Source organism: Rhinatrema bivittatum, chromosome 1, assembly GCF_901001135.1.
Source record: "Rhinatrema bivittatum chromosome 1, aRhiBiv1.1, whole genome shotgun sequence".
NCBI lineage: Eukaryota > Metazoa > Chordata > Amphibia > Gymnophiona > Rhinatrematidae > Rhinatrema > Rhinatrema bivittatum.
The window spans coordinates 310816538-310830815 of NC_042615.1; the positions used below are offsets into that span (position 1 = coordinate 310816538).

General features: G+C 43.6%; 1 protein-coding gene across 1 annotated transcript in view; it reads left to right on the forward strand.

Moving 5' to 3' along the window:
• Positions 1-7074: 7074 nt before the first annotated feature.
• The window catches only part of LOC115089240 (alcohol dehydrogenase 1C-like), a 45656-nt gene continuing 38452 nt past the window's right edge, over positions 7075-14278 (forward strand). The window contains exons 1-2 of the mRNA XM_029597348.1: positions 7075-7342; positions 12797-12898. Coding sequence (XP_029453208.1) covers positions 7325-7342; positions 12797-12898 — 120 coding nt within the window. The 5' untranslated portion in view covers positions 7075-7324. The remainder of the gene's footprint in view (positions 7343-12796; positions 12899-14278) is intronic.

Genomic DNA, 14278 nt, shown 5'->3' on the forward strand with positions numbered 1-14278 from the left:
TTAGCCGTTGATTGAGCTTGTTGAGCTGTGCTGCCAGCATAATAAAGTTGATTGCATTTCTGTTGACATGAGTGAGAGACAGTATGAGTTACCTGGGCTTGCAAGCAAGATGATGCCACTTTAAAAGAGGAGCCGCAGCTATGTCCCGAACTCAAACAGATTGTAATATTCAAGCGCCCTCTAAGGATAGGAAGGACGACATTACTGAGCTAGGGGGGGTCGTACCGGAGTCAGCCCTATTTGTTCATCTACTGAACATTTGGTTTTAGCGAAGCTGTGGATTACCTATACAGTTGGATCCAACCTCTCCTAAGATCTCTGTTAAATTAGTGAGTTCAGACAATCAGCTGAATAACAATCTCTCTAGTAGTGCAGTTGTGACTCAGCATGATTTTCTCCCCCCTGGCTGAACTCGAAAGCATTGATCTCGTGATCCCTAATGGCCCATCCCAAGCCTTAATCTCGACTTTGATTTATTTTGGGCTCTTGGTGGACAGAGTTGAGGGCAGCTCTCACCATTGGCCTTATACCATAGCAGCCCAGTTTGCTTGGTAGATAAACTGACTGTATCGCGATACATCTCAGAAGTGCTGATCAACTCTGAGATTTTTGGTGAAAAACTTGTCACAAAGTTTATTTAAACTGCAACTACAACCTGAAATGCTCCTTTTCCCTCCTAACACTCTGATATTCTATTTTGTTGAATTTAAATCAGGGGATGGAGGTGGTTTCTCTTTTATGGTTTTTCTGCAGTGTATGTTCCACTATGTTTTGGTTCTCATGTATAATCTTCTGTTTGGGGGATGGTGCCAACGCACATCTGTAACGTACTCTATGCTCCTTTTTTCAGAGTACTGGAAAGTGAGAGAAGTTGATAGGGTAAAGGGGATGGGGGGGAGGGGGAGGGGGTGCAAAGGCAGAGAGAAGGGGGTTAAATAGGAATTTGTGTACATTAAAGGGCACAAAATTGGTGAAAAATAGTAGAAAGTTATTTATCAGATTAGAAGATGAACCTTTTCTTTGCGTCAGAAATGGCAATAATTCTAAAGAGTTTGTGAACTCAGGCTGGGGGGGGGTTCACAAAATAGGACTATTAATGCGGATTGGTGCATTAAACAGACTCACAACTCTCAAGTATACATTTAAAGAAGCTAGACGTAAGCAGCCTGGGAAGACCTATAAAGTATTCTAAAGTGTTGCAAGCTTTTAAAAGGTCCAAGATTGATATAATTTGCATTCAAGAGACCCATTTACAGATGCAGAAAGTAAAAAGCTAAAGCGTGACTGGGCAGGGTCTCTGTACTATTCTCCTGCTGTGTGAAAAAGGTGGGTGTTGCAGTCCTAATACATAAGCACGTATCCTTCCAGATCACTATAGAGTTGTCCGATTGAGAAGGCAGATATGTGATCTTTGTAGATAGGATGAAAGGTAAAGATATTACCCTTTGCAATTTATAAAGCCTGAACGTTTATAGTCCTGAATTTTTTAATAGACTATTGAATCTCCTTACCACACACAGAAAACGCTGGTTGTTTCTAGCCGGTGACTTTAACTGTATCCATGACTCTTCGATCGACAGATCTCCAGGTATACCTTGTAAAAAGTCCATTGACCAAGGTAAAGGTATAGCTTTCCTGCTCATAATTTAGACTTCTGGAGAGTTTTACATCCAGATGAGAGGGATTGTACTCATTTCTAGAGCGCACAATAACTTATCCCGGATGGACTATATTTTAGGTTCACAGGAAACTTTCCCTCATTTTAATGTGGCTACCATTGGAGCAGCTAGTGTTTCAGCTCATGCTCTCATATGGATAGATATCAATATTGAGGATCCTGAAAAGGGAGATCGTTGGTAGAGATTCCCATCATATTTAAAAAACAGCAAAGAGTTTCACTCCTTTTTAAAATCCAAGTGGGCACAGTTCACTGACACTAATCCCCAGCGTGTTTCTACCCCAAGCTTGTTTTGGGAAACTAGTAAGGCAGTGCTTAGGGAGGAAATTGTTTCTTATCTAAAATATAGAAATAAATGCCTGAATGGAATTATCCTTCAACTGGAAACCAAATTGAAATTAGCTAAAGAAAAAATGATCCAGCAGCCCACTGAGGAAACTAAATCAGTATACCATACCATCCTTGCTAGTCTACATGCTTGTTAACATCAAAGGGCACAAAGATATCTATAATACTCAGAACGTTTTTTTAAATATGGGAACAAAGCCGGTAAATTTCTGGCCAACGCCGTAAGGGTTTGACAGGACAAAACTTTATATAGAAAAACTGAGAACATCTCAGGGTACATGGGAGATTCAAAGAGCTGATATTTGTGAAACGTTATGCTCCTTTTACGAGAACTTATATACTGATGTTAGCCCTTGGGGAAAAATTGATGAAGATGCCTTCTTTCAGAAACTTTCTCTCCCACAAACTACAGTACAGCAAATGGCTTACTTAAATAAACCAGTTCAATCCTTTGAGATTTTAAATGTAAGTCAACCAAATCCACAGGCACAGATGGGTTTTCTTACTACTATTACAAAATCCTAATTGAGTTTATTTTACACAGATGCCCTAGTTAAAGGGACATTCCCACAGGATTTCAATAAGACCTATTTATTTATCAGTATTGGCAAAGCTAGGAAAGGACCCTACACAACCATCATCCTACAGACCAATTTCTCTGTTGAATTGTGACTTTAACTCTTAACCGCAGGCTTCCAGGAGTGAAGCTCCAGTTAGCCCTTGCACTGAACTCTCGACTCCTTGACCTCTCAAAGGTCCACCTAAGTCCCGGCGGTCCGGGTCCCTACGGGCTTCTCCTGGGGGAACCACGGACTTCCAGTGGCGAAGACTCCGTTCTCCTCCTTGACGTCATGACTCTCCGTCTGCTTCTACGGTCGTCTCAGTCTCCAGTGCCGAGGGTCAGCTGGTCGCACCTTCTGTTCTGCCTCGCCACCCAATGGGAGAACCTACGGATCTTCCTCCTAAGGTATACTATCCTCCCGTCAGCCCAAGGATCCACAAGCCTGAGCATAACACTCCTTCTCCAGCTCATTCACTCCACCTTTCCTTAAACCATTCCCAGCCTTTCATCTGTCTCCCTTATGTCACCTATCTCTCAATATGCCCTCTCTATCTCTCTCCTGTGCCCCCTCCATCCCCATGTCCTCATCTTTCTCTTCCTCCTTGTACCCTCTTGTCTCATTCTCTTTCTCAGTGCCCTCCTATTTCTCTATATCTTCGTCTTCCAGTGTGCCCTCTCTCTTCTTTGCGCTTCTTCTTTCCCTCCTTTCCTCATGCTCCCTCTATCTCTCCTCTTCCCTGTGACTCCCTTCTCTCCATGCTTTTTCTCCCCTTCCATACTCCCCATATGTGTAGCTCTCCTTCCCTCTCCTATGACCCATTCCATCCCTCCATGCCCCCTCTGTGTTTCTCTCCTTCCCTGTGCCCTCTTTCCTCTCATGTTCTCCATGTATGTATCTCCTCTTTTGTCTGTGTCCCCTCTGTATCTCTTTCTCTCCCCACCCTGTAACTCTGTCTGTCTGTTCCTCTATCTTCCCCCTCCTCTATGCCTGAATCTTTCTGGGCTGGCACACTACAGCAGTGGCATAGCCAGAACTGAGTTTTTGGCTGGACCCAAGTTTAACAAGGGTGGACAGTAAGCATACAGGTCTGAACCCTACTAGTTGTACTCTTATAGATAAATAATGCCTTAGCATCCATCTTAGAATGGGTTCCTAAGTAGTCTACAACAGCCCTTATGTATCATGAGCAAAACTTTTTACAAAATTTTAACTCTATTATTTCAAGCACTTACCAACATTAAAAATTCCTTATTAAGCTCTATTAATTTATTTTATATTTATTGCAATTAATTAAATAAACAAGAATATCAGGTAAAAAGAAAGAACACAAACATCAGATTCAAACAATTATGTCATAAAACAAATATCAATGTATTCTTTCTCAAATCCTCTTTCCAGAAAGGCAGAGAACACCATAACTACAATAAAATAGCAATAATCATGAGAACAGGTGCAGAGCAAAACTATGACAGTTCACATTATGTTACAATTTCCGGTCCCAAGAAGCCTGCTCCTACCTCCCAGCACCGGGCCCGGGTTGCAGCCCTTCTCTCCTCGGCCACGCCTGGCTGCCGGCCACCACAGTCCTGCCGCATCCCGGCTCCCTGGCTCAGCCCAGGAATGGTACTCGCTCTCCCCTCCGTGGCAGAGGGGTGCCGCCACTTCAACCTCTGCACAGGCCGCCTCCCAGCCACGGCAAGGGAATGACACCATGCCACCCACGCTGTCGCAGCCGTCCTGCTTGGCCCCTGGTCCTAGGTTCGCGCACGTGCCGCCGTCCTGGATTTAAAGGGGCCATGGCGAGAGAGCTCCCACGGCCCCTAGTGATGTCATTTCCAGCCTTGATTATATAAGGCAAGCTCTGACAGTCAGAGCTTGCCTTGGCAATGGGTCTCCTCGCTCTTGTTTGCTCGGGTTCCAGAGCTGCTGTTCCAGTTCCTGCGTTACTGTTCCTGCACCCGTATCCGGCTCCGGCTTCCCCTATGGACCTCCTCGTTCCAGTTCCCATTTGTTCCTTGCTTCCTCGGAAGGACCTGCACCTACCTGCCTCTGGACCGGACCTGAACCACGCATTCTGCCGCCTGCCTCTGACCTCTGGACTAGGCCTATCCACGCTCTCTGCCACCTGCCTTGTCCACTGGACTGGATCTGATTCTGCCCTTGGCTTCGGCCTTGTGCCTCTTTCTCTTGGCTGCCACCATGCTCTCTCGCCAACTTCCTGGGATCATCCACGCAGAGGCCCACCTAAGACAAACCGGCCCCGGTACACAAGGGCTCAACCTGTGGGGAACGTGAGCTGGTAGTGGCAAAACTCCTGCTGGCCTCTGCTTCCCAAGCAGCCTCGCCACCCAACGGTGGGGACCTGTGGAGGTTTCCTCCATAGGTGGCGCCAACACCACCTCAGGCCAAAGGTCCACGATCACAACACATTACAACCGAACATGAAAAAAAGCTATATTCAAATTTTGGGGACAGCTCAGCCAAAAAAAAAAACAAAAAACATCCACTACTAAACATTTTGTGAAGTACAATAAAACCTGCCAAAAAAAAAAAAAAAAGGCACCCAGAACCTTGCCATACCATATAACTGCACTGACTCTCAGGACTCAATTAACAGCAACCTTATGAAAAGAAGCAATGCAGATATTACACCAGGCAATAGAACATTAATATACCCTCTTCTAGGATAACAGAAAAAAACAGACTGCTAAAAGGTCCTACATTGAAACTATACACTAGTAGCAATACTACATCTCAGTCACATACAAGCAGAACACAGACCGACCCTTAGCTAATACAGGAAATAAGGGACTACAATTTAGAAATAGAAAATTGCAAACAAAATCGAAATAGAAAGCCTGAGAAAACAGACTCTGAACATTGGAAAGCTAAAGAACAAAACACAAAATTATAAGAAATGCATATATCCAAAGATGGCCTATTCCAATTACTAAAATCTCAAAATATTTTTTTTTTTACCTTTGTTGTCTGATCTTTATATTCTTCTAATAATTTAGTCCAGGTCTCCTTTTTCCACTTTTCCCTTGTCAGTCTTTTCTAATTCTTTCTCTAGGGTCACTCTTCTCATTCTGTTTCTTCTCTCTCCTCTCTTCTTCCCTTCCTTTCTCTCTCACACATACAAACGCTTATGCTTTCTCTCATAGGCTCCCTTACACACACAAGCTCTCACTCTCATATGTTATCACCCCACTGTTTATTGTAAACCGGCATGATGTGATATTCTCACGAATGCCTGTATAGAAAAATCTAAAAAAAATAAATAAAAAATAAATGTTCTACCGCACTTACAAGCTCTCACTCTCATATGTTCCACCACACTTACAAGCTCTCACTCACACACCCAGGCTCCCATTCTCATACACACTTCCAGGCTCCCATTATCTTACACACACCCAGGCTCCCATTCTCATATTCTCACACCCAGGCTCTCATTCTCACACACATACACACCGGGGCTCACTATCAAACCCCGTTCTTCACTGCCACAAAGATGGGCCTCCAGCGGGACGACTTCTTCACTGCCATGGGGATGGGCTCCCATGGCGGCCTTCCTTAGGCAGGCAGGGCAACTTCTTCAGCCACCGCGATGACTGAGTCAGTGGTAGCCATTATTAATACCTCGTTTGGTGATGGGAAGCCCTTATTAAGTCTAAAGTTGATGGGCTATGGCCCACCAAGGCCCACCCTTGGCTACGCTACTGCATAACATGCCCTCTCTCTGGTTTTAACCTAGCAGGCAGTAAGGGAGAAGGGTAGGAACCAGATTGCTATTGCTGCAGAGCTCTGTGGAGCCATTGGGAACTAAGGAATGTGGAACACATATTCTAGGATTCTTTTTCTGACCTGGAGTTTACCGATAAAAATAGTGGGAACCAACGGCTGTGCCCTGCCTCCTCTCCCCATGTCATCCAATCACAGCGCAGGAAAGGAGGCATGGGGCAAGGTCACAGCACAGCTCTCCGGTCCTGCCTTTCTCTCCCTGTAATTAGGAGGCTGTGGGAGAGAGAAGGAGTCACCTGCAGAAACTGGACTTTCAATGTCTGGTCAGTACTTCTGACCAGACACTGCAGAGCACATCTGAAAACCTGACTGTCCAATTCAAAACTAACAAGTTGACAACTCTAATGCTGCAGAATCACTCCAAAATTATGCCACTAACTTTAATAACCTTAGATGCTGGATCTACCCATGTATATGTGAGTGTATGTTTGTGTGTGTTGGGGTGGAAACATTTTGTAGGGTCAAATCATATCCTTCCAGTTCTTTTGCTATCTGAACTGTCACAACTCTTCTGCTGACCAAAGAGTCACAGCTCTGATAGGCCTTGGCAGAATTCCATTGGGTGCACAGTGTGCAAGATTTGGCAAATCATTGACTACGGTTATCTCTATTTCAGATGCATTTTAGCATAGTGAAACAGTCTAGTTATCCCTTGGCAATTATTACTCAGATGTTCTTGCTTGCACTCACAGTATGTTAGGGTTTATGTACATGCTCTAGCAAGGTTCTGCAAGAGCTGTAATCCTTTTCCTACTGGTCACTATTAAGGAAGCGCTGAAGGTGGAGCTTACAGATCAGCTTTGAAAATTGTAGCTGTGTTGGGGAGGAAGATGTGGGTGTGTCCCATTTATAAGGAAGAGCTAGTGACCTCTACAACTTGCAATCTGCCTTTGACTGAGTGCAGAGAGGTGGTAGCTACAAGAGAAAGAGATACATGGAGACCACTGGAAAAGTAAGTGGAATGGGCTAATTATTTGTAGATCCAGCATTTGCAAAAACTTTTAACTAAACTTAGGTATTGGAATGTATCATAAAAAAAAGTAAAATTCTGTATAAAACAGATCTAAAAATATATTCTGGTGTTCAGGAAACAAAATAGATAAGAGATATAATGCTTGTCTAATTATATACTGATCTCTTGACTTGGGCTAGAGGTGGCACTCATGTTCAGGCTGCCATGGGTACATCAAATCAGATTTGCCTGCTCACCCTTGCCCCAGTGGTAGTGAAATGGCAGCAACTGAGAGACTGCCAGCTTCCTTGCCTTTACTCTAAAGAGCCAGTATTAGTGAGAATAGTCTAAGTTACATGCCAGCTCTCATGACTGCAACTTCATTTTGGGAAGGAGTATAAATTGTAGGGATGTGAATCGTTTTTTGACGATTTAAAACAATCGTCAGATATATTTTAAATCGTCAAAAATCATTAGAGCCGCGATACAATAGCAATTCCCCCGATTTATCATCAAAAAATCGTAAATCGGGGGAGGGCGGGAAAACCGGCACACCAAAACAACCCTAAAACCCACCCCGACCCTTTAAAACAAATCCCCCACCCTCCCGAACCCCCCCAAAATGTTTTAAATTACCTGGGGTCCAGTGGGGGGGTCCCAGCGCGATCTCCCACTCTCTGGCCACGGCTGCGTTAATAGAAATGGCGCCGGTGGCCCTTTGCCCTTTGTCCGTCACGAGTGCAGGAGATCGTTCCCAGACCCCCGCTGGACCCCCAGGGACTTTTGGCCAGCTTGGGGGGGCCTCCTGACCCCCACAAGACTTGCCAAAAGTCCAGCGGGGGTCCGGGAGCGATCTCCTGCACTCGTGACGTCGGGTGCCAGGAACAAAAATGGTGCCGGCGCTACCTTTGCCCTGTCACATGGTAAGGGCAAAGGGCCACCGGCGCCATTTCTATTAACGCAGCCATGGCCCGAGAGCGAGAGATCGCGCCGGGACCCCCCCACTGGACCCCAGGTAATTTAAAACATTTTGGGGGGGTTCGGGAGGGTGGGGGATTTGTTTTAAAGGGTCGGGGTGGGTTTTAGGGTTGTTTTAGTGTGCCGGTTTTCCCGCCCTCCCCCCTCCCTCGATAAAACGATTTTTTAACCAAAAAAACCATGACGATCAGATTTCCCCCACCCCCTCAGCCAAAATCGATCATTAAGACGATCGATCACACGATTCACATCCCTAATAAATTGTACAGATCTGGGAAGGGATGGGGGTTGAGACAATGAGAAGAGAAATAAGGTACAAGGGTGAATGGAAGAGAAAGGAAGTAGGGAGGGAAAGGATGAGAAAGGAAATGAGGAGAGCCAGGATAAGTGAGATTATGGGAGAGAATGAGAGAAGAACTGAAACATAAAGAAGGAGAGGGAAAAATTGGAGAGAATGTGAAATGGAGGAAGCAATAACAGATGAACTGAGGAAGCATGAATGAGAGGAGAACTGATGGCAAGGAAGAAAGAAAATGAGAATGGGAGTAGGGGTGGGGGGGGGGGGGGGAGAAAGCTGAAGTTAGAAGTTGGAGGGAGATGGGGCACAATCTGGGAACCTATTACATCTGATTCAGAATGTCTAAGTTTAGGGGCCTAGCCCTAATGACCCTGGTGTTCCCTCAGCAAACCATTTCCTTTTCAGATCCGTTCAATATCAGAATTTCAGAATCCAACAGGAAATAACATTTCTTCTCAAAATCACAAGTTAATTTCTCTGTAACCCTATGTCAAATACCGGTCATTGTGGCCAATACTCAAAATGTCCTTGTGAGGGAGTACATAAGAAACTCCCTCAGAACTCCTTAAAGTACTGGCTACATCTATCTGTACCGGTACCGGTCCTGCTTAACTCCCAACCCAGCAAGGGATTCTGGGCTAGGGTGGATCACTACAAGCAGGGCTAAGAGGCCAGGGCCTGAGGGATGAGGGAGGCTCCACGGAGAAATGGAAGCCTCGAGATAACAAACTGCAATTTACTAGCTAAGTTGATTATTAAGTTTATTATTGTTCACCAATAAAGAAGCTTATAAAGATTTTTAACAGAGTCCGGTCTGGAGTCCGTTCTTTAGCTAGTCCTAACCACTTGGCATCACCTTGACCTACTTTCCTAATTATATGAACTCTTCTTCCACATTCTCCTGGGGCAAGTTGATAGGAGCTTTCTCTCATTTCACATTTGTAATCCACATTCCAGATTTCCTGTAGTACTTCAGATTGAAGCACTAGATATTTCTTCTCCAAACTCCCTTTGGCATGGACTCTCCAGGCTCTGCTGCCAGATTCTCTTCCTCAGAATCCCGCCCCTTGTAATGGGAAAACACTTGATTTTATATCCCTGAAAGCTACACAGCCATTGGCTATCACAACACAAGTCACTTCATTAACACACATCTACTGGGTCTGTTCCTTGAACTACTTTCTGAAACCGTCTCCATTTTAACCATAAGATAAATGTTAAATTTTATCAACAAACACCCTCCTGGGATAGATTTTTAACCATGCTGGGTCAGACCAAGAGTCCATCAAGCCCAGCATCCTGTTTCCAACAATGGCCAATCCAGGCCATAAGAACCTGGCAAGTACCCAAAAACTAAGTCTATTCCATGTTACCGTTGCTAGTAATAGCAGTGGCTATTCTAAGTCAACTTAATTAATAGCAGGTAATGGACTTCTCCTCCAAGAACTTATCCAATCCTTTTTTAAACACAGCTATACTAACTGCACTAACCACATCCTCTGGCAACAAATTCCAGAGTTTAATTGTGCGTTGAGTAAAAAAGAACTTTTTCCGATTAGTTTTAAATGTGCCACATGCTAACTTCATGGAGTGCCCCCTAGTCTTTCTATTTTCCGAAAGTAAATAACACTCAATCATCTCTTCTCCAGGCTGAAAAGTCCTAATCTCTTTAGTCTGTCCTCATGGGGAGCTGTTCCATTCCCCTTATCATTTTGGTAGCCCTTCTCTGTACCTTCTCCATCGCAATTATCTTTTTTGAGATGCGGGTATGGACTATCACAATTCTCCATAACAGTCATGATCTCCTAGCCTTTATCTGACCGCCTAAGGATATCAGAACTTCCTTAGTGTAAAACATAACACAACCTTTAACCTCACACAATAACCATGAACCCTTGTAAAATACAGGATGAGCAATGTCATCCAATGGCATCTGGGCCACTCTATATATTGTGAAATCTGTCCAGATCAGCTTGAGTGTTCCAGCTGCCACATTCCCAGCTGGAATGAGCAGTGGAGTGTGACAGGCCTCTTGGAGATTTCTTCTTACACCTCCCCAGAGGAGAGAAGGCGGACTATATTGGGCTGGATGTACCAAGTATTTCCACAAAGACATACAAACATAAGAACATAAGAAATTGCCATGATGGGTCAGACAAAGGGTCCATCAAGCCCAGCATCCTGTTTCCAACAGAGGCCAAACCAGGCCACAAGAACCTGGCAATTACCCAAACACCAAGAAGATGCCATGCTACTGATGCAAGTAATAGTAATGGCTATTCCCTAATTAAACTGGTTTAATAGCAGTTAATGGACTTCTCCTGCAAGAACTTATCCAAACCTTTTATGAACCCAGCTACACTAACTGCACTAACCATATCCTCTGGCAACAAATTCCAGAGCTTAATTGTGCATTGACTGAAAAAGAATTTTCTCCGATTAGTCTTAAATGTGCTATTTGCTAACTTCATGGAATGCCCCCTAGTCCTTCTATTATCTGAAAGTGTAAACAACAGATTCACATCTACTCGTTCCAGACCTCTTATGATCTTAAAGACACAGGAAAAGAAGTTTGCATTAGCAAGCTCTATCCTCTGGAATAGTCTACTAGAACTGTATATTTGAAATCCTTAAAAAAAAAATCAAAAAACTAAAGACATTTGTAAGAGAAGGCCTTTGCTTAAATCTGTGAGTACCTCTCTGAGTGTATCGAGGCTATATGTATGTTCACATTTTGTTTTTAGTTATGTTGTTTTAAGTGTTATTTTATTGGTTTTCTGAATGTTATTACTATATGCCATTTAGAAAAGTAAGATAAAGCGGCATATGAATGTTTTTAATAGATAAAGAGACAAAATGGGAAAAATCCTTTAGTACATCTGGCCTAACATCTGCTACCAGGAGAACATGAGTCACCAGGAAAGAGAGAGCTAAATGTTCATGGAGAAGCCTCAAGTATTTGTGGAGCAAAGGGGTGACAAGGGAGGTTGAAAGAGTTGGAAGGAAGAGAGAAAGAAAGAGAAATAGTCATAAGGAAAAAAAATACTAAGAGGAAGGAAATGGCAGAAGTAAAATGGAAAATAAGTATAATAAGAATTGCAGAGTAAAGTAATTGCCATGAGTGCTTTTTTTTCTCACCACACTGATTTTTTGGAAGCCTGCCTTATCCTTCTGACTGTGCAGGGTGCAGCAGAGCAGAAGATCAACTGCTGCACTCCCCTTCCCAACCTACCTTGTGGCCCAATACACAGGAGGCTGATGTTTCTAACTCCCGCCACTTGCCAATGACTCCTCCCCCTCTTGCGTGATTTGATTCAAACAGCACATCTGCACAAAAGGAAGAGGAGATGGTGGCAAGAAGAGGAAATGATATGCACCGATCACCAGCTGTGAGGGAGGGGGTTTGGAGAGGGAGGAAGAGCAGGGAGAGAGAAGAATAGAAGATCATGGGGTTAGAGAGTGAGAGAGAGGAGAAGAGTACAGTGAAAGTGAGGGAGTTGAAAGGTTAAGAAAGGGAGGGGAGGGGATGGATGGAAGTTGAGATTGGGGAGTGTGGAGGAAGAGGGTATTAGAAAGTGAGAGAGTAGGATGGAAGTTGAGAGGACTGGGCTACGGAGTGTGGAAAGTAAGGTTGGAAGATGATAAGGGTAGGATGGAAGTGGAAGTTGAGGGAGGGGATTATGAAAGGTGAAGATGATTGGAAGGTGAAGGGTGGAAGGTCAGTGAGGGGCTGGATGGAAGGTGAGAGGTGTTTGAAGGTGAGGGAGAATGGAAAGTGAGAATGGAAGGAGACAGGAGGGAAGTGTGTAAGATAATGGGGATTGGAAAGCAACAAACTTTTTTGGCCTCCTGGGCCATGAGGAAGCCGGCAGCACCCGCTCTTCGGCCCTGGGTCTGCAGCAACTCTTCAGCCCTCCAGGCAGTATCGGGAAAGAGAGAGGCAGCTCTTTTGCAGCTGAAGTGTGAGGGGGCATTAGTGTCTGCTAGTGAATGGCACCTTGGGCAAGCACACAGGTCGCATTCCCCCAAAACTGGACCTGACTGCAAACAGACCTGGTTTAATTATCATAAATTAAAATAGATCATTAAAGAATCTTTCCGTTCATAATATAAGAATAATTTTAGATAAAATGCCAATTGTAATTCAATGTTTAATGTTTTATCCACCATTTCTATAGGTTATCAAATGCAAGGCAGCCGTTCTCTGGGAAGCAGGGAAACCCTTTTCCATTGAGGAAGTGGAAGTCCCACCACCACGAGCTCATGAAATCCGCGTCAAGGTAGAAATGTATAGAACGACAACTCTTTTTTCTTATTTCATTTTACCCTGGACTAGAAATAAATGTTCTCTTTTATACAGTCAAGAGTGGATCAGTGCAGAATATAAATTTTAAAAATAAATAAATACCCTTAACCCAAAATGGGGTGTAGAATCTTCCCAGTACTCCCTAATAACAGGAGCAGAGTTGGTAAAATCCTGGCAATAATCAGGCTGGAGGAACTTTTTCAGAGCCAGAGTCCTTCTTCTCCCCCCACCCCCCCCATGTAAGCTATAAACCCCCGGCTTGACTAGTGGGATTCTTCCACTAACATAAGGTCTAATCCTCTAAAATAGAATGTTATATAATTTTTATTCCAGAAGATGTCTCATGATGAGTGCACTTAGAAATCAGCTCCTCTTCTGATAGAAACCTACCTGATATAGGTTCTCCACTGGAAGAGGTAGGGAGAAAGATAAACCTCTGATGTGGAAGAGGTTAGGTATGCTCTTATTTTCTAAGTGCCAATAAACAGTCTGAATACTGTATTGGTGTTTCTCTATAAACTTTAATTAAATATTTGTTCAACATAAATAATGTGGCACTTTGTACAGAAAATGTCTTGTAGAATCCTTAAAACAGCGCAAATTAGTGATTCTGTGTTCCCTTCTTTGCTGCCTTAGAGTTTGTTTTTGGGCTTCAGGATTTCTCCTGGGCAAACTGGAAAAAAGGAAATTCTAACCCATAAGACTTTCCCTTAGTTCCTGGGATCCACTGCTTGCTTTTTTACTCTGCCATCCACCTCTCCCCTCCTATTTTGCACCCGATAGGTACCACCTTTACAATCTCTGTTGAGGAAGCATCAGATTAGTAGTTCTTCTCTTCCTCCTGACTCTCCACTCAGATATGGAATTGGATAGATATTCACTCCTTCTTCAAAGGTCTGCCAGTGTCTTTTGACTAAGTGACACACAGGTGACAAAAAAGTTTCAAAATTCTAAGAACAGCCTTCAGTCACAAAACAAAATTTCTTTCTTCTAAAACACTGTCAGGGTCCTTTCTCACAAGAGAGAAAGTCCTAGAGGAATGGAGGCTTTCATTCAGGTAACATTTGTCATCTTTCTATAGAAAGGAAGGATGGAATAAAGCTTCCTTACAAAACAAAATATAACTGAGAAGAAACTAACTAGTCATTGGATATGAACTAGCAGTGATTTCTCACCCAAACTAGGCTCTTCGCTAAGGCTGTGGGCCTACAAAATATAAATGGCTTTCTTCAAGACAACCTATAACAATATAGTAACTTAAAAACCAATAGCAAAAACAATTGGTATAAAAATGCTCTCAACATCTTCCTCTTTACTAAGTAAAGAGGATGATGTTGGGAGCATACTGCCATGG